General features: G+C 41.4%; 1 protein-coding gene across 1 annotated transcript; it reads left to right on the top strand.

Annotated features, from left to right (window-relative positions):
* Positions 1-19,975: 19,975 nt before the first annotated feature.
* On the top strand, positions 19,976-24,583 carry EEF1A1 (eukaryotic translation elongation factor 1 alpha 1). Its single transcript, XM_074895909.1, has 8 exons — positions 19,976-20,073; positions 20,872-21,061; positions 21,979-22,158; positions 22,289-22,585; positions 22,842-22,992; positions 23,175-23,431; positions 23,642-23,876; positions 24,180-24,583. The coding sequence occupies exons 2-8, from the start codon at positions 20,918-20,920 to the stop codon at positions 24,302-24,304; spliced, it is 1,389 nt and encodes a 462-aa protein (XP_074752010.1). The 5' UTR covers positions 19,976-20,073; positions 20,872-20,917; the 3' UTR covers positions 24,305-24,583.

Here is a 24,583-nt window from a genome sequence, read left to right as displayed (position 1 = left end):
GGATGTCCGCCTGGGATAAGGGAAGTTGGTTCAAAACCAGATTTCACCCATTTCAGAGCAGGAGTTGAACCACTGCTTTGGGAGCATGTCTTAGTGTTGCCAGGTATTTTTAAGTGCATTTTCCTCAGTGTCTCCTTCTGACATAGTTCTGCTTAAATATTTTTTTGAACATGTAGTGCAATGTTCTACCAACAGTAGTAACAGATGGAATAACTCATTCCTTAATATATATCCTACAGCATGTGACATGGGTATTGAACTGAGATCTGAACCATGGTATTTTACAGCCTGAAAAAGTGCTTTCATCACGCTTTTCAAAAGAGGGAAAGACCACAAAGTAATGGGTGTGGTTTTCAATTCACTATTGCTTTGTTCCAAGGGTACCAACTGTCAGTCAAGCATCTTAAACAAGTCTGAAGTATTTGACATCCAAAACCATGAGTTAACTTATGTAGGCTTTTTTAATGCTAAACTAGTGAAGGTTTATATAACTCTTCATAACATATAGGCACCCGTGCATGGCGCTTCCCCCTGTACGTGTTCCTCTGTAACTGGTAACAACTGTATTTGCTGTGTGAAGGGGTCATCTTAGATCATTTCCCAGAAATCGAATTGTTCCTGTGATATATCTTTTTTTTCTGGCTTCTCTCAATCACTTATTTACTTATTTGCTGATTTTTCCTCTTCTACTTTCTGGAAATGTTTGATTCCATGATAAATGAACTAACCTTTGAGTTTGACGGGTCTTCCAATATTTTTAGCATTTGCCAGGAAGGAAAGCTGTGGGTGAGGAAGCCTACACATTAGGAAAAATAAGCGAGACAAAGTTCATATGGAAAGGTAGTGTCTTCTGTTAGATCACTTCAAGCATCTGGGAAAGAGAAGAAACTTTAAGCCTCTTCTTTTACATTATGAGCTCAACCATCACAACTAAAACACTGCTATTATGTTTTGTAAGCTGTTACAGTGAGTAGCATCTTAAGAGGGTCTTCCATTTCTTCTGTGTACCTGGATCTCTGCTGAATGTCTACTCTTAAACCACATGATTTAAGATCAAGCAAAATAAATCAAAATTATTCTCACTCAAACAGTTGTTGACTGGCCAAATCCTTTTCTGAGACCTGTCAATACAGGTGTCTCTATTAGCACAAGGGCACTGACTTCAGTTGTTATACTGAAGATGATATGTCTGACTTGAAGCTAAGAAAAGGATATCATTTGACATGAATGATTTGGTATTAACACATTTTTCTATTACTGTGCCCACTGGGAGGAAACCACCACACTAGCAGTAGTGTATTCACCAACTGTGAAGTAGATAATCCTGAAATTATAAAGAGGATCTTGTGGGGATAAGCAGTTATAGAGAAGTTGATTAGGGTTGTGTTGGTCTTCTATGACAAAATATAATTAGCCTTTCTTTAAAAATGCATTTATTTAATCTAACAAATCAGACCATGCTAGAGTCAACTTAAAAGTTTTACTGATTTGCCTACTTCATGCTTCACTCATACAACAGTTAATGTTTCTACAGTTCTGTATCTAATGGACTATATAACTCTGAAAAATAGTTTAAGAAATGGTTCATTTATTTATACTTTATCTAATGGTATATATAGTCTGTTGCAGAAGTAATTCTTGCCATGTTTAATGTGAGAGTAAAACAAGAAGTTATATTTATTTTAATTTCTTGCCCTCCACCCAGCAGAGTTGCCTGTAGCCCCAGTAACTGTTTTCTGTCAGGGTGTTAGTTATTAACATTTTGTAAGATTCAAATAGCCAGAAAAAGAACTGCAGGAAGACACCAGCAGTTATTTAAATCCCAGCTGCACAGCGCATGGGGGTGGGGGCAGCACACAAAGGTATGCCAAAGGTTAAAAAAACTGTTACCTTGAGTGAGAATTGGAGACCCTCCCAAGTAAATCACCATTGCCACTTACTTCCCCTCCTTCATAAAGCTGCCATAATGGTGGCTGTTCATACGTTTTAAACTAAAACTACATCTACATGATTCAAATCCTTGACATAGAAATCAGGTTTTTATTGTATGTAAGGCAACACTTGGTAATTTCTAAGAAGTTCCAATACACATCTGTCAAATGTAGTTCTCAAGAGTCATAACTCAATCCAGTGAAAACTGCATTTCTTTGAGAAAAGTTATTCTATGTGAAATTTTAACTGTTTGGCCTTATCGGTTAAGCAGTGCTATCCTAAAACAGTTGCAGATGTTATTTTAAAGAAGTAATTTTCCTTATCCTGTGTAAGCTCCAAAAATGCTGAATTTATGTTTGCTTTTCAGTAGCATGCTTAATAAGATTGCACATTGGCAGGCTTCAGGCCTGGATCAGACACAAAACATGAAAACTCACGTAGAGGAGCAATTAAAAAGAAGGTTCAGGTACTGATGTGCATTTTCAACTGAATGCAGATTAGCTTTAGAATAATGGTAATTTTGCTGTCATTGCAACATAACCTGTATAAGGTTACAACACACTGCAAGAGAGGCTGCCTGGGAGTTGCCCAAGGCATAGCAGTGGGAAAAAACTGTGGTTTATTAAGCTAAAATTCTGTTTGTCTTCCCCTCCCTTTAAAGGACAGCCATTTGCTATAGAGTAGAGCTGCGTGAACAGTGGTAATAGCCTTTCATAATGTGTTTTTGGAAGGGAATTTCTTTAAAGAAATTTCTTAAAATCTTTTTTGTAGTATACAGAAGTTTCCATGGCTGCTTCAGAATAGGAAATTAATATATTAATTTTTCTGGTCTTTTTCTAAATTAATTTCCATTGTAGACACTTAATAAGCTTAATTCAGCCAGACTTAGATATTGTTATTTTTTCTGATGGAAAACATGGTTCTGTTGATGTTTCTCTGACTATCTCTTCTGAAGCATTCTAGCAGTAAATGACTAATCTATTTCTGAATCATCTTACTAGCTAAGAAGACTTAATAGATGAGAAGCCAGAGGGCTTGTTTGGTTTTGATTTGTGGGGGTGGGTAGTGAAAATAAAATAAAAAAAATAAAAATAAAAAAACCAACAACCAAAAAACCCCCAAAGACAACCACCATATATCTCCCACTCCCTTTTCCCTGACCATCTGGGCTTCATGGAGAAGAAGAAGCGACAAGTGCCTTCTGTATCTAGTTTAAACACTCTCTGCTGAAGAGGAAAGAAAGATTTTTCTATGTATTCATTAAAAGGAAATTAAGCAAGATTCCTTCAAGAACTGATAATTTGTACGCAATTTAGGGAAAACAATATTCTAAAAATTGCAGGTAGTTTTTGTGGTAACGGACAATATAAAGAGAATCATTGCTGTGGCCATCTTTAAAAGGAAACTGATATATATATATATATAGATATATAGATATATATATATAATAATTGCACCTCAGTTGAAGACTGACACTGCCTGTCAGTTTTTAAGAGGCTTTTGGACAGTGCATTTCATAATTTGCTTTAACTGTTGGTCATTCCTGAAGTGGTCAAGCAATTGGACTAGGTGATCATTGTAGGTCCTTCCAACTGAAATATTCTATTCTAGGACCTAAGTCTGCCAGTCCCACTGAGCATTAAGTAGCAATAATGCTATTAATTTAAGCAAAAACACTTCAACTGCCTTTTACATGAAAGGCTGAGAGAGTGGGATAGTGGGTAGAAGAAAGGAGGGCATTTCCTTTAATAACACCAAAAAATGTCTGTCTTGTGAATGATCTTGAAATTAAACTGTATGAAGATACAAAATGTCACTAAGTGAAATTTGGTTTTGACTTGACTTATGATGCTTTCAAATTTGCATGCTGTGCATGCAACTTGCATGGTTGTTTTGTTCAGCTGGGAAAGTACATGATAACTTTAAGGGGAGGGGAGGGTGATTTTTGCTGTCCAGTAGAAAGGAGGTAATAATGTAATGCTCAGATGGGATGGAAAATAAAGTCCATAGCAGTTATAGAGAAACTAATTATTTGCCACAGACTGATTTGCCATCAAGTCTCTGTCATTACCTTCATCATAACTGGCATTCATTTTGCACAGTCAAGCACTGCTCCTGAAGTCAGCAGGCCTGATTAAAGGTCTGAGACTGAAATTGAAAGGTTCTTTAAAATATCCATAACTAGATAACTGGTTCACCTGTAAGTTGAACTATAAATTCATTTGGGATGGCTATGGGAAGGCTGAGGTTTTTGTCTGGAATGTTGTTTAGTTAGTGCAATCTTTGACTTTTTTATTTTGGATTTAAAGATGTGCATGTTTGGAATCTACTTCCAATGTAGTTACTTACATTAATATTTTCTGCTATGAAAATAGCTCTGTTTAAGCTTAAAAGCCCTTATGTGGAGAGAATGAGAAATCAAGATGTTTGAATTGTTAATGCATAGCTGGTAGAATTGCTAAGCATCCCTGCATGGTTTTGAAAGTAGAGAAAACTGGCAAATGCAAGATGTACATAGCAACAGAGAGGGATCACACTTCGGAAAAATATTCACACAGGGACAGAGGTGTTAATTTAACATCTCTCTGTAGTCATGTTGATGCCAATGGTACTTTAAGCAGCTATTAAGAGCTCAGCATCTGCGAAAGTGTTTTGCTGTAGTGTGACCTAAAGCCAAATCTGCAAAGGAGATGGCATGTGGCAAAGTTCTGTTGTCCTAAGTAACTGGTAAAGTACATGTTGCCAACAACAGAACCCACAGTTCTTTGTCACAGGCCTGAACTCTCCATCCCATGGGAGAAGTGGGCTTGAATTCTTGCAGGCGGAGGGTGGAAATCAGCCTTGTTCTCCCTTCTACACAGATTTGGGGGAAGGATATTAAATAATCAGCACTTATTCCCTGTTCTAAAAGAAAATGGGCAGCTTTTTTTGTGAACAGCCGACCTTGTCAGTCCTGTCATCCTCAAGAGCTGAGAACAAGGACTGCATGATGTTTGTGGAGCTGTGAAAGGTTTAGAAAGAAAACAGCATTACCAAGCAGTTGTCTATCAAAGATCTGTGTAGCTGCCTGTGTGCAGCCAGCACCCTTAATGTAAGAAACGGACATATGTGGGCAGAACTGTCTCTAGAGCTGGGCAGCAGCTGAGGTTTTGACTACCAGTCAAAGTGCATGCAAAATGTGCACTCAAGCTTAGATGTAATAGATATGTATAACTTTGTATGCATTGCTACATTCTTGGGATTCAAATTATCCCTTCTTACTGCAGCAAGCTGTGAAAATCAATCCACAGCAGTCTTCTTCAATCAGTCTAAGAACACACTAAAATCACAACCCACAGAAGCTGAGATTCCTCCCCCCAGCTCTCTTAACAGGGTGCTAACTTCAAAGGTTACTTTTGACCATTGAAATACCAACTGTATTAAACAAGCAGTCAGAATGCAAGCAACCAGTTTGAATTGCTGGAATTGAATTATAAGCAGCTGGCTTCACTTCTAACTGAGGATCTAATTTTAAAAAAAAAAAAAAAAAAAAGGCAACAGACCAAAACAAAATTCCAAACTAAATCCATCTGTCTGCTTCTGCTCAATGAAAGTTAAATAGTAAGTGTGTCACTTTGAAGCCCAGATGAAAGTTTCGCTGTTCAGAGAATGTGCAACCTGTACAAACACACTTTTACAAAGGCAGATGTCTTCCTACAGCAGGAAAAAATAAATCTCTCTACAGGTTTCCTCTTCCTCTGTGCCTGTTTTAATTCATCTGAATCACAAAATATGACGCAAAATCACAACCGCATGCACAGATGGATGGCTAATACGCAGCTCCTGTTGTTCTGAGGAGGTTGCTGTTTGACTCGTGTCTTTTCAGCTGAGTCATGAAGTATAACTATGCGGTTGTACAATTCTTTGTCTCAGTGCGCCAGGCAAGGAGGCTGCTGTTCAGAGCAGCTATCTCTGGCAGTGAGGAAACACAAAAGCGGGGATTTAGAGCGCGTAGCCGGGCAGTGCTGAGTTGGTGCATGCTTCTGCAATAATGGAGAGCCATGGCAGGCCCCTGCCCCAGCACGGCTGTCCTCAGCCAGTACCCCTCTCCTACCAGTTACCCAGTAGGCAGTTCACACACATGTAAGAAGGCACAGAAGACAATATAGAGAAGGCACTATGAGAATTCAAGGCATTCGGATGGAAATAATTTCTCTTAAAATGCCGATCCTTCAAAAATCTCATCAAGTCGGTTTAGTCAATAAAGATTATTTATTTTCACTTTTTGCATAGTGCCTTTTCTACACTTGATTTTGATCTGAGAACTACTCATAAAGAAATGTACCAAGCCTTTCCAAATAGACCTCTGTCATGTTCCAAAGTGTCCTCTGAGGCCCCTCCACCCCCACATGCAATTTGTTAGAAATCACTGCCTCCAGCTGTAATTGTGTCCTGGAGCCTTTGCTTTAAATGAAAATGGCTTCACATTGAACCCTAACCCTTATTATCATCCTCAAAAGGAGAGAGGCCCAGTGGTAGTTCTGCTCCTGTAAAGGTTTGAGTAGACCTACTTGACTCCTTCAGACAGAAAAATGACCTTAAATAGGTAGGCAGAAATTTATTGGTTAGGGATATATTAATGATACAATAATGAAGTATGATTAGCTAGTCTTTACATGTCCAGCGTTTTCTATTGGAGTGACTTCAATCACTTCCCGAGTATCTTTGCATTATGCTGTTTTATTGCTATTGTTCATAAGATGGTATAACAGACAGCTGCTTGGAAGAGATATGGGGGTGTGAGGCAGTTGGAGAGTGGGAGCCGGTACTGTGAGTGACTTGCTGCTCTTTAAAGCCTCTGTACCATGCAAATGAGGCTCTGCAGCCCCAAAGCATTAGAAAAGTCAGCAATTGGCTTGTGACTGTTAGATTAGCAGGGTTATGTGCTTTCAGTCCTAGATAGCTAGGCAGCCTGATTGAGTGGCAGGTGTCCCTGCCCATGGCAGGGGGGTTAGGACTAGATGGTCATAAGGTCCCTTCCAACCCAAACCATTCTATGATCGCTCTGATGCAAAGGTGAATGTTTTTCTCTTCTTTTTCTTTGTCAGACTAAATATACAGCTGGTTCCATTGTGGAAGGTTCTCACATATAGAAAATAGGTAACACGGGGGGAACCAAAAACAAACCCCTGGTTAATTTTTACAAAGGCACAAACTAGGGGTGTGAAAAGCAGGAGGCTCTGGCATAACAATAAGCAGTGTCACTGGGAATGGATTCCAGCTATGGGGTAACAGTTCCTCCAGCAAAAGCATTTGGCCAGTGCAGTCTCCGTTGTCTGCACAAAATCATCTTCATGTTTTATGTCAGCTAAGTTAAAAATGATGGATTTTTAAGGATATCAGTATGATGCAAATCTAGTCTTTCAGTTAAGTGACAATTGGCAACTATGTAGCTAACTAATAGTATGGTGTAATTCTGCTCAGTGTTTGGGAAAAAGAAAGTAGTACCCAAACTCTTAGTTTCTGTAGAAAATGTGAGTCAGTTGTGTGACTCTTCCTAATAACTAGATATTTTATTTAACATCCACACATTGCAGTTATTCACTTTTAAAACAAAATTCAACAATCAAAGTATAAAATATGAGAAAAGGCAGGTATAGGTACACTGAACTGTTTTGCTTAACAAGGAGGAGGGAATTAAAGGACAGAAGTTTGTGTATTGTATACTGGAAATAGTATTGCTCATAGTAATTCCCAGTGCAGGTGAGTTGTGTATACAGTTTTGGTAAATTCGTGACTTCTACAGCCGAGGGATTGATTTATTCTGGTTAATTTTTCTTTATTTCTGGTGACTAAGCGTTCTGCTGTTTTATTCCACCAACCTATGGAGGTGGAAACCTTAAAATCACTTCACCTGTGGCTAGTTTTACATTTATATCTGTGTTTCATCTCACTTTCACTGCAAACAGTGACTTCCTGGTAGGCAGGGCTGTACTCTGTGCTCTTGCCTTCTCTCTTCTATTAAAAAGGGCTCAGGACGGTTACTTTGTGCATGTGTGCTAACTCTTTTTTTTTTTTTTTTTTTAAACTCTTCAGTTTCTGTTACATTCTCAACAAATATAGCCCTGCAGTAGAAACTGTGTATGCCTCAAATTAACCAGAAAAAGCATGGTTATACTGTTAAATGTTTTGCTGGCATCTTCAGCTGCAGTAATCTGAGACCTCCTTGATAATTCATCCACTGGGAATTTTGTGTCTATTTTGAAACCTCTGACATGTGCCTATTAGTAGGTAACTGAGAACTGTATACTGACACTCTCAAGTACAGTGTTGACAGATCATTTTTTTTAAACCTTGTGGGTACTTTTGGACTGAGACTTGCCTAGCATATCGTAAGAATGACAGGATTATAAATCATGCTTAATCACTATGGCTTACCTTAATAACCCTTGAAAACCAGTTCCACTGCTGGTTGGATGGTAGCAGGAGCGATTTTTTTTCTGTTGCGAGTAGCTGGATAGAACCACCTCAAACCATCCTATACTTAGGTTAAGGTAAAATGATGGTGATATGCTCTATGTTATGCTGGGTATCTCTGGTAATCTGGGCAGTGAAAAACAGATTTAGGCTTTTTCACACAGGTTTGTGGTTTCTCTTTTTCACTCTGAATTAATCTGTATTTTCTGCATTTAAAACAGGAGTACTCTGGTCTCATTCACAAATGGGTAACTTTTGGGAGATGCCCTTATATCATATGGATAGTAGGAGAGGCACTTGTAACTGTGATATAGGTGTTGCCTGTGTTTCAGGCGTGGTCTGCGTTCCTTTTCTCTGAGACTAGTCAGAGAGAAAGTACGTGAGACACTTAACTGCTTCCATTCTGGGAGACATCAAAGATACATTAACAACAGTTTGGAAACTGTTGGTTTGGCTGAAATCATAATTTCAAAGCCATGGCACAGATTATTGTCATAGCTTTGTTTTCATACTGCATTTTAAAGAAGCCCTGAGGTAGTTGGTTTTGTAATCCAAAAAAGTCACTGTTTTATCTCTTTTGCAGTGATTCCCCACCCACCCCCACCTTAGGCTGTGCTTTAGGCAATCGCTGGATATCAAAATGCATTATGTCTGGAAGAGAGAAAATATGGAAGAATGAAGCGGTTTGTAAAATTGAAATGGAAAGCACATTTGGTTGCTATATTTTTAGAAAGCTACTTACGAATATAGATGACAGAGTTTTGTCAACTGCTGCTTAAAGAGTATGTATATTAGCTTAACCAATTTGAAATGCCAGAAACCTGGTTTGGCTTCTCTAAGATCCAACATAAAAACATGCTGGTGGATAACTTTAAAAAAAAAAAATCTTTTTTTTTAAAAAAAGATCTCGAAGAAAAATTTAATGACATTTAAACTCTGGATTAATTTGAGCAGTTCTGTAGTTGTTGCTTATTCAACATATTAAAATAATTAATTGGGTAGAAAGTGAACAACAGATGATCAGATGTAATTGTTGCATATTGCCAATAATAGATCAATGGCTGTACCTGGGTATTGTCTGTTAGTGCTTGTATGCTTTGAGATGGTACCCTTTAAGTCCCAACCCCCATTAGCAGGCATTGTACATGTGTAGAGTGAGAAAAGGAAAAGAAAAAGACCAAGCACCAGAAAAAAACAACATGCATTTCCTGCTTCAGAACTCAGAATTAAGAGACTGTAGAGGTTGTCACAAGATTAGGGTCACACTGTTGTCTAAGATGGTCTGACCTTACCTAGTCATGCACACAGTGAAAAGTGATGTAATATTGTTGTAAACTTATTAAGTTGTATATTATAATTCTTATTTTGTGCATATTACCATTGACTTCTCTGACGAATACTTAAGAATTAGCAGTGGAGAAATTAGACTGCCATGGAAAAATACTCAGGATAGTTTTGAAAGAGGTAAGTGTATTTTCACAAGGTTTAAGCATGAAATGCAGGTCTGGGCTTCTTAGGTATGTGTGTAGTATGTGATGCAGCCTAGATCAGCCTTAGTGGTTATAATGGCCACAAAGTTTAGTCGAGAGAATAAGTAAGAGTGTAATTTCACTTTGCAGCTAATCTGATGTAACTGAGCCTTGTCACCCAAATGATATATCCTGCTTCCTGTTGGTTGAATCTGTGGATCATGTGGTCATGGAGTTAATTTGGTCAACTGGGTGATTGAATGGGAAAAAAAAAATCTGAAACAAACAAAAAACACCCCCCCCAAACAACCACAAACACACACCCCCCACCCATCAAACAGACAAAAGCTTTCCTGTGGATAGCTTCACTGCTCTCACTCCCCTTTCAACTGTACAGTCACTAGATCCAATGCAGGAAATTTTTGGACAGAGAAAAACAATCCTTCTGGCAGGTTCTTCACAGCTGCATAGGTTTAGCTTTGACATGGAGTAACGCCTTTCAAATTGCTGAACTCACTTGTAAGATTAAGAGAAGGAATTAAAAACTTTTTTTGGAATAGACTTTCCTTTCATATTCTCTATATTACACTTTGTTTTACCCACATCAACCGCTGTCTGCTTCATAGGAATGCCATTATTCTTAATTGTTGCTAGTGGATGCTGTTTCTCAAGAATATCCCAGAAGGAAAGGGGAAAGCAAGTGAGCAAGAGTTTCTGCTTCCTTAGTTCATACGGGAGTGTGAACGTTGCTGGGTAACATGACTCACTGCACAGCTTTGTGAAGTAAATGGTACTGCCTTAGCAAGTATAAACTATTTGCCATAAATAGTGATACTGCACTTTGTCTCTAATGACTCAATGGAGCTAAATTTAGAGGAGTGAAGATTTACTTTCTAAAAAGCAGCATTTCTTTACAACTGCCATTTCATGCACATGTACACATGCACCCCTACCTTAGAATGGGTGGACCCCATTCAGATGTGGGGGGAAGTGGGGGAGCCACTGCTCGTGTGTGCTCCTATGTGTTTTCTTATTACAGTAGTTGTACGTAGTATGTGCACAGGTTTTCTTTGGTGAGTGACAATGTATGTACATAAAACAGCTGGGGGGCGATTTAATATCCTCTGTGCTGAATCAAAAACAGCAGACAGGATTAAAAACTCTGAGTGTGCTTTATACTTCAGGTCACCTTACAAATTGCAGAGACTGTGATATGGAGACTGCCCAGTAACTAAGATAGATTTTCTAGGTTTTCCTGCTTTGCACAAAGGGATCCTTGATTGCTATTCACAGTTTCAGCAGTACAGGCTGTCTCCTACTGAAAGCATAAATGTTCCTGTTTCGGGCAGCAGAGGATAGTAACACAACTCACTCGTATGAATCAGTTTACAATCTTTTTCTAATCCATACTGTCTTTTTAATGTATTTTACTTTCATTCTGGCCTGTGGGATAGCCATATCTCTAAGCTCAATCATCAGTCTTTTACAGTTCATGTTCCTCTCATCTGTCCTCCCCTCTGTATCCTCCATCATGTAGTCATGGCCTGAAGAGATGTCGTGTCAGCCTTGGCTCCCCTTCATCCTGAGGTTTGGCCCCAGTGCAGAGAGCTGACTCAACACCTGTTCCCTATGTTAAAGCGGCCGAAGTCTACTTTATACAACATGTGGTACAAGCTTTTAACCTCTGAAGTGCCATTCCTCTGTGGATTACCTTGCAAAACCACAGCTGTTGTTTTTCACAACTACTGTTACAGAAGGGACTGTGAGGAGTAGCAGTGTGTATGGACTGTCCGCCCCCATAATGTTACTTAGTTGATAGTTCCTGTCATGTTATCACTGCCCGTGGGAAAGTCATGTGCACTGTTTTTTACCATTCTTCTGGTTGTTGTTTAGAAACTGCTGGAGAAACCAAACATGTTTTCCAGCACTTCATTTTAATAAGAAACTAGTACTGAGTGAGCACTTTGTAACATCATGCCAGGAACCTACTCAGTTCCTACAGCTCTAACATAACGTGCCATATGCAGTGGTAGGAAGAGTTTGGTACAAAATTTCTTATCTCATCTTTCAGTTTTAGTGTCACTCTTCCTTGGTTAGAGTTTAGGACTGAGTATTTCATTACTTTCCACACCTCTGTGTTAGTTATATTAGGCTAGTTTTTGGTTTTCAGTAAGATGTAGTGTGGAAGATGGAATTTATACAGTGAAATGGATGATTAGTGGTTGAAATATTTGTGATTTTGTATTCAGATGTAACTACTGTAACTAAAAAGACTGACCTTCTGCTGATACAAACACATTAAAATCCTGGAGAGATTTCCTTACCAAGCTAAACAACATGGGCTGGAATTAGGGTATAAGAAATTAATTCACGATCACACAGACCTTCTCAGTAATGTAAACCTGTGGAAACTAAGGCTGGAAGAGACTTTTGGATATCTAATCCATAGATAAGGAAGGACTAGTTATACTTGAACCATTCCTGGTAGGTATTTAGGTGCTTGTAAGAAGTTGGGTAATGATGGGGATTCCACCAGCTGCCCACAGAATCTGTTCCAGTGTTTTTGTCGCTCGGCATTATCTTGAAGCATGGCTCCTGAGATGGACAAAGTATCCCAGTAGGGGCTTTAATGAGTGCTAGGTAGAGTGGAAGGTTTATTTTACGTACCTTACAGCACTTTGGTTTATATACCTCGGTATGTTTGCTTTTTTCACAAGAGTATGGCAGTGTTGACTCATGTTCAGTTTGTGATCCACTCTAACCCCAGGTCCTTTTCTTCAGGACTGCTGGCTAGCTGCTACTTATCCTGTGTTTGTTCATTGAACTGTTCCTTAGAAGGACAAATACTAACCTTGATTTTTTTCCTGATTATTTTTCTCTAACTTGCCCACATTACTCTGAATTCTGTTCTTGACCTCTGAAGTGCTTAGCACCCCCTCGTCTCCCCAAATGTGTAATTTAAACTTAGATTTGTGTGCATTTGTAACTCTGTATGGCAGAATAACGTCTGTGCCCACAGAAACTGATTTGATACAACCTTTCATAGTGATATTAGCAACTACTCTGAGCACATGTCATCTTCAGCTGGTCTACTGCACATCCATGATTTTGTCCAAAGTTTGCTGGGCTTACTTAAGAAGTTGCATGTAAGGAGCATCAAATCTTCCCTTAAGTTGAATGATATACATATTTCCCCACCCATGAGCCTGTTAAACCTGTCACAGTAGAAAAGATTAGTTTGATGCAATCTGCTCCTAACAAGTCTGGGGCTGTTACTTACAAACCTATTATCTTCTAAAAATAGTTCATTTGTTCCAATATATTTTTCCAGGAATTGAAGTTAGACCAACTGTTCCATAACTGCCCAGCTCATGCATGAGCTCACTCTTTCTTTCTTTCTTTTTTTTTTTTTTTTCTCTTCAATTTAAGGATGTTTTTTCTACTTTGCCAGTGCTCTGGAACCTTTCCATTCCATAGCTTTCAAAGATAATCAGTAGTGGCTCTGAGATAGCTTCAGAGAGACTATATTAGAGTCAACTAACTAAAACCAAAGACGACATTTTAAGTAAATGACCCTTCGTGTTTCCCTCTTCCCCTTCAATCAATCTCTTTCTCCTTTATTTTGTTTGTTTGGTTGGTTGGTTGGTTTTTTACTAACATAAATATTGAGCACTTCTTCATCTGGCTTACTCCTTTTAGCAAGCTGTTCCCACTGTTCATTGCCAATTACAAATAATGGGTTTCTATTTCTACGTTAATTTAGCTACCAACAATCTTGAATCTTCCCGTGTCTTTGTGCGTAGACTCATGATTCTTCCTTTACAGGATTTTGTGTCTTGTGGAATTCTGGAGACTAAGACAAACTGCCTTGCAGTAAACTCAGTATATATTGAACAGGTCAAATATAAGTACTTTTCCAGATCTAGATTTATTCCCATAGTTCTTCTCTGAAACCTGTCGAAACTTTAATAGTCTCAAATCTAAATTCACTGAATAAATGTCAAGCATATGCTATATACGCTAAATCTGAGCAAGGCTTCTAAATGACTTGACTTGCACCACTTCTGGCTACTACAGTTACTACATAGCAAGAACGATGTACATGTGATTGCAGTGGAAACTGATCCTATGGCCTAAGTGATGCCAAGACTCGAAACCACAGCAGTGTCGGGACAGTGAACAATGAATGGCACTTCAGCAGAACAGCTGGATGTGGCTGCACCATCCTTGCTAGCCCAAGTTTCAGGTACTGCCCTTCCTCCTTTGGCCTCCTGACTCCAGTTTGTAGCATACTTTTGCAGTCTGCACTGAAATCACCCTTTTTATGTTTCTCTCTCTTGCAGCCATAAACTGCATCTCAGGTTTTCTTGATTCATGGAAACCCCTTCTAGAAATATATGTATAAACTTTGTCTCCCTTCTTGAAAATTTACTTGGGTCGGTAGGAGAGGCAGAAAAGGGGGGATGCAAAAGGTCTGCAAGATGAGAACAGGGAATTAGAGGTTTTCTGTTGATGAACTTCCAGCTTGCTAAGTGCACAAGCCAGCTCCAAACCTACTATAGCAAGAGGCAGCAAAATTAACCTTATGAGTGGACATTTAACAAAGCTATCACAGCATAGCTGAATTGCTGCGAGGGCTCAGAGAACTCTAAAATGCATGGTCAGAGGATGAGGAGTTGAGACCCCACTTAAAGGATTCATCACAGACTTAGCAGCACAAAAGGACAAATACGTTGCTTTTGGCAATATTATTTTTAGTAGAATAGACCGGAGCTTTAAAATGGAATTTTGGAAGTTCATGATAAATTGAGAACACAAGTCAAATTGCCCTCAACAACTGGATTTCTGTTCAATAACTGACACTTTCTTTATGCGCAATGCACTAATTTTATATATATATATATATATATATATATGTATAGGGTTTTATGCTCCCATTTAGGGTATTCTTTGAACTGAACTCCTAGAAGGGCTTACCATTCATTTAGGGTGTTCAAAAAGCATCAGGATATAATAGAAATGTGATTCCATTTGAGGAAGAGGAGCAAATGCTGTAGCCTGTTTGCTGTTGGAAAACACTAATGCAAAACCACAGAACAATTTAACAAATTATATTCTTTCCCTGTAATAGTGGTGGTTACTTTGTCAGCCCTTCACCTTTATTCTGCATTGGTGTCTAGCAACTCTGCTTTTTGCCTGGAGCCAGGTCATCAGCTGGTGTAAACTAGCCCAGCACTAATGAAGTCTATGAAGCTTTGTCAAGGTGTCTACAAGTGAAAGGCCACTTTTTGGTTAAACTAAAGGAGGAATTAATTCTTGGATCTGAAGTCCTCTAGTGGTCCGCATGTATCTTCCAATTCACCATTGAGCTCCTGACCAGCCTTGCTGAAGAAGCCACCTGTGAGGTTCTTCCCACTTACGACACTTCTGCTCTAAATCAGATACTTTCATTTTCTAGCTCAGTAATGCAGACCTCCGCAGAACAGAACAGAGGCTTAAATACAGCTGTTAGTTGTGGTCCCATGTGCAGTATACCCACTCTGTCTGATATAAACCTTCAGTATCACAATTCAGCTGGTACTAGATACTCAGTATAAGGTTCAACTGGTACGAAACATTCAATATAAATTAGACTTCTCACACTGTGGATAAATGTGGTTTGAAAAGATTGTTCAAAAGATTTTTTTTTAAAGCAAACTGTCCTCTAAGCCTTGGTCCTTCGCCCGTTGTAAATGCTGTAACTGGAACAGTAGCGCTTCCCACAGGAAACTTATTTTAGGGGAAACTGCCTTTTTGAGAGGTTTATGTTAAGTTACTCAGAAGCTTCTGAACTTGTAACTGCTTATTCACCCCAATAATACTCTCAATAATTTTGAAGACCACTCTCTCACACCTCCTACTTTAAGACCTTGTTTTCTGAATCTATAATCGAGGTCAGCTATGAGATCAGACAAGGTTGTTGAGGGCTTTATCTAGTCCAGGTCTTGAAGACTTCCAAGGATGGAGGGTTTTACTTTGTGCTGTCTCCTAAGAGAGTAACTTAAAATGTATATACTGTTGTCTCTTTCTTTTACTAAGGTATTTCATTTATATAAAAATATCAGCTACTAGTACAGAGCTAAATAACTTTCAAAAGTAGCTTTTTTTCAAGCATCTTAGATTACCTCACCCAGTTCAGTTAAACCTTTTTTTTTGAAGCAGGTTTTCTGTCTAATCTCTTCATACAAGAATAACACCATTATTCTATTAATTGTTTTTATTTTTTAAACAGATGATTGTAAAATCTGGTAGTAAGTGTTAGGATTATATAGGGAGAAGGATTTCATAACAAAGGTAGAATTTTTTTTTTTTCTATTAAGAATAGGTGCATTAAAGAATGCTTATAGATGGAAGTAAAGCTGTGTGTTCATGCTGTAGTTTATGTTGAACATTTGGACTAATGTACATAAAACGATAATTGTAATTTAGGGATTAGAAAGCATTTCACAGTAAGTATGTGGTTAATTGTATTACAAAATAATGCTGTGTGCCAGAATCTAGTTTTGCTAATCACCAATTACTATTGGTAATTTTTGACTGTTTTTCCATCACACTTTCTGAAAGTGCCCTCAAGAAATCTTAGTGCCTCTTCCATATATAGCGAGCTTGATAAAGCGATATTTATCAGATCTGTATTTAAAGTCTTGTGCTTATAAAGTCTGTTTGCTTACACTCCTGAATGACCTTGTTCACTGCAGTTAAAACAGTTGTATAAGCGCTAGTTACCTTCAACTTTATGCAGGAATCTGACCAAAAAAGATGTCACTTTCACATGTACATAGAATAGAGTTGAAATTCTTCAAAGGTGCTCAGTGAGCACATCTTTTATTTTCTAGCATTATTTCACTGGCTGTGACTGTGTTCTAAGCTTAAAGTACATGCTGTATGCTCTGGAGCCGCATGCTAAAAGGAAAGTAATGCCACAGTAGCTTCTGTGATCTCAAAATCCAGTTAACATTTATTTTTAAAAGTTTGGCTATTTGGTCTAGATATACTGACAGCATAACTTTTATTTTAATATCATTTGATCTGAGATTCAAAACCATTTAAAAATGGTGGCTATTTTACAGGTTCCTGCAATACAAATGCTTTAGAGAATCCTATGTGTTCTTACACTTGAAAGCATAAGTGGACATAGGTTATTTCAGTTTAGTATATGCTCACCAGTGGTCAAGGGAAAATGAGTAATTTCTCCCCACAAAGTCCTCCTATTTCCATAGTCAGTCTGGATTTAGTAAGCACTATTCAAAAGCCCGAAAGACCTTGACTGCTTGCAATATCTTATCTCTGTTTCTTCCTGAATGTTTCATATCAGAGATTAGTTTTGCCAAATGAACAAAATCTAAAATTTTTAACAGGCTATCTGCATACAGGATTTATTCCAGTGTATGCCTGTCTGTGGTAGGTGAGAGGATTCTTCAGAATGCATTTTCACTGAATTATGTGAGACTACTCATATATCTGAAGCTCCCCAGCTGAATAAATATTTGTGAGATTGATAATAGAATAGACATTGAGAGATATACTAGTAGTTGAGAGAAGAAAAGCATGTATTGGACAAATTAAAGAAATAATAAAATTCTTCTAAAACTTCAAAGAAATGGAGGGAAAAAAAAACAACTGTTGCAGACTTGAACTAGGGCTGTGATTAAAAAGTTTGTCCAACAAATTCAGCTTTCATAGCTTTCAGCTATGTACGTACCACAGAAATTGCCATCTTAAGAAATACATAGTTCTACCTTTATGAAATAGCCTTCTTTTAAAAAAAAGGCCCTTAAAAAAAGAAATGTGTGGTTTCGTATGGGCCATGTGAGAAATCAGTAACACATTTCCTTTCTCTTCTCCCTGTTGAGGCACAAGTCATTGACTACATTTGGAAAGTGTTAAACTACCTTTTTATGAGAATGGATACTTTGACAGATCAGTCCATTGAAAATACCCCCTACAGAAAGACACATTGTAGAAGCTAACTTCAAATCAGTCTGAATAACAAAGCTTTTTAGCTGTGTTCACAAACGGTCTTTGCTTTATAGGAGACTCAAAAAGTGCTGCTTAGCTTTCTTACCAAATATTACTCTTTGGTCTTCAACGTGAGCCACTAAATCACTTTATTATGATGCATTTCCATTTCCAGAAAGTGATCCACCTTCCTTTTCTTGACTTTCTATTACTGTGCCTTCATATGCAATGTTGTCACTAATAACTGCCCCTAAATGTTAGTTTCGAAGAAAGCTGAACCATTGCTAGCTTCCCCCCACCCCTGCCACTAATCTCTGCCTAAAAATATGGGAGGGGGAAGAAAACTACTTTATTCCTTTCTTAAAAACTAGTGGGCTTGTTTAACAATACCTGAACCTTTTTTGCAGGTTTTACTCTGAAACTGTATTTTTGCGTTAAAGGTATATTCTAATCTCAGCATCTTCTCTAAGGTGACATCTCTCAAATCACCTTTTTCTAACAAAATACACCCTTTTTTTAGATTTTGCATGTGGACAAATACCACATATTGTGGAAACACATCGATTCCATAAATACGAATTCCATATGAAATTCATGAAATACAGCTCTACTGTAGTGAACTTTTTGCCAGGTGTATCTCAGCTAGAGAAACCTGGTGTCAAGTGAAAGTATAGATGCATGAGATGAATTTAATTTTTGTTGGGTGTTTTTTTTGTTGTTTTTGAACAAGAAGCTATTTCTATGCTTTACAACTGCAACCTAAAGAGCATACCAAGAAATCAATGGGATTATAGTTATGTGACTGTTTCTAACATAGGCATGTAACGTTCTTGAAGAAGAAAACAGAGCACATCGCTTTGTTTCCTTTGCAGATCATTTTAAAAGAACAAATTGAGATATTTGTTCAGCTTCGCAGTTTAATTTTATTTGAATAGATATGGGAGATGTTGAATATTTAATGGATTTTCTTACATTAGTTAGGCATAAACAAGAGAACAATCCACTGGAATCACGAGGACTTTTTTTTTTTTTCTCTGATGTTGTGAGCTGTTTTGTGACTCCTCATTGCCATGATTTCAAAAATAATTTGCTAGGGCTGCCAGTTTTCTCATGTGAAAATACAGTATAGGGACACTTCGGCAGTTTTGGTTTCTTACACATAAGTCACATATTAAGTGATTTTCTTTAATACATTTACACTTCAGATGCATCTTTGCTTAAGGTGTGTCTCCCTTGATTTATATTTCTGTGCCAAAGTTTTCTGAGCCACGTCTACTTTTGTTCTCTAACGGTACAAGAAGGAAAAAGCTTGGGTTTTTTTTTTTAAGCCAAACGATGCTGCTTCTTATTCTGGTGTAATAAGTTTCCTGAAATTCCTGCTCTCCCTCCTCTCCTACCTCTGTTTCTGGGAGACTTGCAACATAATGAGTTAGGGGGGGTCGTGCATTCCGTAATGTTAAACGAGTAGCAAATGTAGGCTAGTCAACGTAACTATTGGAGCATTGCTAATCTCAGGGATTGAGTTCTTTTGTGTCTCTAATAAGAAACGTAATTAATTTGCCTGGGGCTATTCCCCCGGGGCTTCCTTTTGCTGCTGCGTCCCCCCCCGGACCGGGCCATGATGCAACGTGTGACGACGCCTCGTCCCCGCGGCCTCCAGCTCCGCGGCGGCGCCTGTCCTCCGCGGGAGGGGCCGGGGCAGGCGCTCGCCCTCGCCGAGCACCCGGAGGCCCCGCTCGGCCCTGCTCCCTTTCAGCTCCCGCCGGCTCCCCTCGGCCGCTGCCGCTCCTGGCGCCGGAAGGGGTCACCTCCCCCCTTCCCCCACTCGCCCAGCACCGCTCACTGCGGGACGGAGGAGCCAGCGGCCCGGTCCCGCTGCTCACGGGTGACCGTTGTCCGCTTACCCCGGAGGAGGCGGCGGGGAGGCTCCGGGCGCGGGCGGGAGCGCGCAGGGCCCGCGGGCGGGAGCGCGCAGGGCCCGCGGGCGGGAGCGCGCAGGGCCCGCGGGCGGGAGCGCGCAGGGCCCGCGGGCAGCCCCACAGCGGGGCGAGGAGCGCCCCTTTGCCCGCGCGGCCGCCCGGGCGGGGCTGCGGGGCGGGGCCGCGGGGCCGCCGGGAGTGGTGACGTGTCCCTTAGGCCCCGCCCCCGCCCAGGGTATATAAGGGGCGGCGCTCACGCTGTCGGTCTTTTTCGCTACGGGTTTGCCGGCGCCTCGCAGGTGAGGCGCGTCCGCGCGGGGCAGGCCGGGGGCGGGCCGGGCTGGGCCGCGGGCCCGGGCACCCTGTGTGCCCGGCGGGCGGGGAGCCCGGCCGCGGCCGCCACCGCGCGAGCGGTGCGCAGGAGAGGGGGGTCGGGCGGGGGAAGGAGCGGCGGGGGCCGCTGGCGGGGGAGCGCGGCAGGCGGGAGAGCACACGGTGGGGAGATGGCGACGCATCGTTCTCCCCGATCTCCTCCGCCGGGCCGGGGCCGGTGGGGCGGGGGGCGTCCGGCCGCCTGTGCCTGCCGCGCGGGGGGCGGCGGGGCCGGGGCGCGCGGTGCGCGGCGGGCGGCGGCCCTCGTGGCCGCGGTGGGGGAGGGGGAGACGGGGCACGAGTAAAAAAATGGCCGCTCGGCTTCCCTGCCGCCAGCTCCACAAAATGGAGGACGCGGCGGCCCGGGCGGGGTGAGTCACACAAAGGAGCGGGCCGGCCCCGCCCTCCGCGCTGCCCGTCAGCCCCGCCGGGCCCGCCGCGCCGCCGCCCCGGCCTCCGGGGGTAACTCGAGCCCGGCGGCGGCGCGGGGAGGGGGCGACGCAAGGGGCGCTCGGCGGGGGCCCCCGGCCGGAGCCCGCCCGCCCCGCCCCTCCCCCGGCGGCGGGGGCGGGGCCGGGCCCGGGCCTCCATCCCGGCCGGGCCTGCCCGGGCCGCCCTGCACGCGGGGCCGCCATCGCCGCCCCCTCGACCGGGTCCCCGCCGGCGGCCCTGGGGAGGGCGCCCGCGCTGGAGGCGTAACTGGTATTTATCTGGGGAACTTCTAGGTGTCGATTCTCTTCGCCGAAAGAAGGAACTTAACTAACATCCGAAATGGGAAAGGAGAAGACCCACATTAACATCGTCGTCATCGGCCACGTCGATTCTGGCAAGTCCACCACCACCGGCCACCTCATCTACAAATGCGGTGGCATCGACAAGAGGACCATCGAGAAGTTCGAGAAGGAAGCTGCTGAGGTGGGTGGGACTGTGACATCCAGTAGGATTTCGCGGTGCAGGGATGAATAAAGAGAGATTTAGTTGCAAAACTTCGGTTGCAAACTGTTTTGTGGCCACAGGGAGGCGGTTTGGTTGCAACTGTCCGGGGTAGCTGAACAAGTGCGTAAGTGTTCTGTGGCCACGGGGTGGCAGTTAGGATGCGGTTGTCCCTGTAGTTGAACAAGTGCGTAAGTGTTGTATCCGCCATTACGTTAGTCGGTAAAGCTCAAATTGTGAAGTGTAGAATGAGGAGGAAAAAACGTAGTCTAAACCTGCATCTACATAATTATGTCTGGAATCATAATTTAAGTGAAGTTCACAGCGTCCGTCTTCGCACACATTAAGTTGAGGATAAAATTAAGGTGCTCTGATAAAGTCTACTTCTGAAAATGAGGAAGGTACGGATTTGGTGTTTGAACCTGTAGAAAGTGGTCTACTTTTTTTTTTTCTTTTTTTTCCTGTGTAATAACAGCGTAGGTGGTCCTCAGCACATTTCTGAATGAAATGTAGCAGATGTTGGGCTGAGTCGCAGTTAAACGTGTTGATTATCACAGGGATCGCATTAGTAAGAGTACTTAAATTTGTAAAGGTCACTTGATAGTACTGCTTGGGCTCAAGAGATCTGTCCTGAAGATATGTTAGTGCAATTAACAAGCTGTCAAGAGGACTAAACTATCAGCAAGTTAAATAACAGGAAACAGTTGGCATGTCTCACTAGCAGCGCCAAGTGTATCTTGTTGCCTGTTTTACAAGCAGCAACATTTTTCAGTATTGAACCACTTACTATTCTTAGATTTTGCTCTTTAGCCAGTGCGTGGTTTTTCTGAAGTAAATGCAAATACATTGTTGTTCAAAACAAGGGAAGAAAACAAGCCTTTTTTCTTTTAAATTCGTAGATGGGCAAAGGTTCCTTCAAATATGCCTGGGTCTTGGACAAGCTAAAAGCTGAACGTGAGCGTGGTATTACTATTGATATTTCCCTGTGGAAATTCGAAACAAGCAAATACTATGTCACTATCATCGATGCTCCTGGACACAGAGATTTCATTAAGAACATGATTACTGGAACTTCTCAGGTATGTAAATAGAACTAAGGATTTCCAGAGTTCGGGCAAATTGTTCCTTGATTGGTTGGGAAGGGTTCCCCTAATACTTTTGACACGTGTGTTGCAAGCATTATAATGAGGGTTTCTCTTCTCTTCAAAGGCTGACTGTGCTGTCCTGATTGTTGCTGCTGGTGTTGGTGAGTTCGAGGCTGGTATTTCCAAGAACGGGCAGACCCGTGAGCATGCCCTTCTGGCCTACACCTTGGGTGTAAAACAGCTGATTGTTGGTGTCAACAAGATGGATTCCACCGAGCCACCTTACAGCCAGAAGAGATACGAAGAGATTGTCAAAGAAGTCAGCACTTACATCAAGAAAATTGGCTACAACCCAGACACTGTAGCTTTTGTGCCAATTTCTGGTTGGAACGGAGACAACATGTTGGAGCCTAGCTCTAATGTAGGTTTGACATTTCTTTACAGTAGCAGATGAAACTAGGAGGATTGTTGAGATAAACTATGCAGTAGTAAAATGCACTTGTTTTTTAATAGTTATGTTTGGAAGCGCTGAGGTCAGAAATCAGATCTGAGCACTTCACAAATTCTTAGTCTGCAGTAGTGTGCTGACATAATGCCTGATACGCTATTTGGTCTTTTCTAGCCTTGTGCCATTCAACTTGGCAGAGAGTTTATGCCTGGGCTTGTTTCTCTTGCAGATGCCCTGGTTCAAGGGATGGAAGGTTACCCGAAAAGATGGCAATGCTAGTGGAACCACCCTTCTTGAAGCTTTGGACTGTATCCTGCCACCAACTCGTCCAACTGACAAACCTCTGCGTCTGCCTCTTCAAGATGTCTACAAAATTGGCGGTATGTGTTCATTGTAATGCTTCTCGTTTGCCAGCAACTGCTAATGTGTGGGACAGAAGTGCAGTTGTTTGCCTGAGAGCTATTTTTTCAAGTGGAAAATGCAGGATACTTGTCTAAAGTGTTTTTTTCCTGTCAGGGCATATGTTCTTGAGCTGAATTGCTAATATTGTTTCTCTTTACAGGCATTGGTACTGTACCAGTAGGTCGTGTGGAAACTGGTGTTCTGAAGCCAGGCATGGTGGTTACATTTGCTCCCGTCAACGTTACAACTGAAGTAAAATCTGTTGAGATGCACCATGAAGCCCTGAGCGAAGCTCTGCCTGGTGATAATGTTGGCTTCAATGTTAAGAACGTGTCTGTGAAAGATGTTCGCCGTGGAAATGTTGCTGGTGACAGCAAGAACGATCCTCCAATGGAAGCTGCTGGCTTCACTGCACAGGTGATTTTTGCAGCTGTTTTAAGATGTTTGAAATGTAGCTCTGTATTGTGAAATTGTTCTTTCTTACTAGTAGGCTAAGCTATAAAGCGGTGTGGACTTGTGTTCCAAGATCCATTAGCTTGAAGCAAATCACGTGAAAGGCTCTTGACTTGGGAAGACATAGGTATTCAAAATTACCCTGGTGTTAACTTGTCTGTCTTGGTTTCCTAGGTTATTATTCTGAACCACCCTGGCCAGATCAGTGCTGGTTATGCCCCTGTGCTGGATTGCCATACCGCTCACATCGCGTGCAAATTTGCTGAGCTCAAAGAGAAGATTGATCGTCGTTCTGGCAAGAAGCTGGAGGATGGCCCCAAATTCCTGAAATCTGGAGATGCTGCCATCGTTGATATGATCCCTGGCAAACCCATGTGTGTGGAGAGCTTCTCTGACTACCCTCCTCTCGGTAAGGCATCTCCTAAAATGTGTTAATACTGATCCCTGGGAAAAAGATGTTCCTCGATTTCTACTATCGACATAGTATGTTCTGTAAAATGCTATTAAAAGCTATAACTTGGAAGTGTAACCAAAATTTCAGTGGTACAGGGGTGCTTTCTGGGTAACTGGTGTCTCTGTCCCAGTCTGATGCAGCTTTTACTGTCCTAGAGTGGTATTTCGGACTTACGCAAGTTATGTGTTGCCGCTGTGTGGAGAACGCTGTGGGTATGTAGCTCTAGACAAAAGTCATAAACAATGTTTTTGTTTTCAGGTCGTTTTGCCGTGCGTGACATGAGACAGACGGTTGCTGTTGGTGTCATCAAGGCAGTTGACAAGAAGGCTGGTGGAGCTGGCAAGGTCACAAAGTCTGCCCAGAAGGCCCAGAAGGCTAAATGAAAATTCTGTACATCAGCTGCCACCTCAGTCTTAATCAGTGGTGGAAGAACGGTCTCAGAACTGTTTGTCTCAATTGGCCATTTAAGTTTAATAGTAAAAGACTGGTTAATGATTACAATGCATCGTAAAAGCTTCAGAAGGAAAGGAATGTTTGTGGACCATTTGTTTCGTGGCAGTTTAAGTTATTAGTCTTGAAAAATTGATAAATTTTTTAAAATGGAAAGTTGACCAAAAATCTGTCACAGAATTTGAGACCATTAAAACAAAAGTTCAATGCTA

Source organism: Athene noctua, chromosome 1, assembly GCF_965140245.1.
Source record: "Athene noctua chromosome 1, bAthNoc1.hap1.1, whole genome shotgun sequence".
NCBI classification, from domain to species: domain Eukaryota; kingdom Metazoa; phylum Chordata; class Aves; order Strigiformes; family Strigidae; genus Athene; species Athene noctua.
This window is presented reverse-complemented; position numbering and strand designations above follow the sequence as displayed.